General features: G+C 39.7%; 1 protein-coding gene across 1 annotated transcript in view; it reads left to right on the top strand.

The window, feature by feature from the left end:
- Positions 1 to 473, top strand: part of LOC119588731 (NEDD8-conjugating enzyme UBE2F-like) — a gene marked incomplete in the record, with an annotated part of 10,461 nt that overhangs the window by 6,474 nt on the left and 3,514 nt on the right. The window contains 1 exon segment of the mRNA XM_037937373.1: positions 51 to 212. Coding sequence (XP_037793301.1) covers positions 51 to 212 — 162 coding nt within the window.

Below are 473 nucleotides of genomic sequence, written 5' to 3'. Positions count from 1 at the left end.
TAATTTCAAAGGGAATAAGAACTGTAAGCATAATTCTTTCTAATTACAAGGTTAGTGAAATGGAGAGCAACCTACCAGAGGGATGTACAGTCAAGTTCGAGGACCCCAACGCCCTCCACACCTTCCGCCTCATCGTGGCCCCACCTGAGGGGTATTGGGCTGGGGGCGTGTTCGTTTTTAGTATCAATGTACCTGAAGATTATAATATAGCTGTAAGTATGCTGTTCCTTATGCAAGTGTTGATGAATTTTGTTTAGGATTATGAGCTTTTTGTTGCTTTTATTTTATTAGTTTGATAGACTAATACAGTTGGCCCTCAGCATTTGCAAGGGTTACATTCCACAAATTAGATCTTCATTGGTGCATATATAGTATAGAATCTATTTTGCTGGTAGTGACAAGCATCTGCACATCTAAGAACACCCCAAGGTTTAGTCCTTTTTATATTTTAGCCAGTCTGGATACAAAGGGTG

Source organism: Penaeus monodon, chromosome 24, assembly GCF_015228065.2.
Source record: "Penaeus monodon isolate SGIC_2016 chromosome 24, NSTDA_Pmon_1, whole genome shotgun sequence".
NCBI lineage: Eukaryota > Metazoa > Arthropoda > Malacostraca > Decapoda > Penaeidae > Penaeus > Penaeus monodon.
This window is presented reverse-complemented; position numbering and strand designations above follow the sequence as displayed.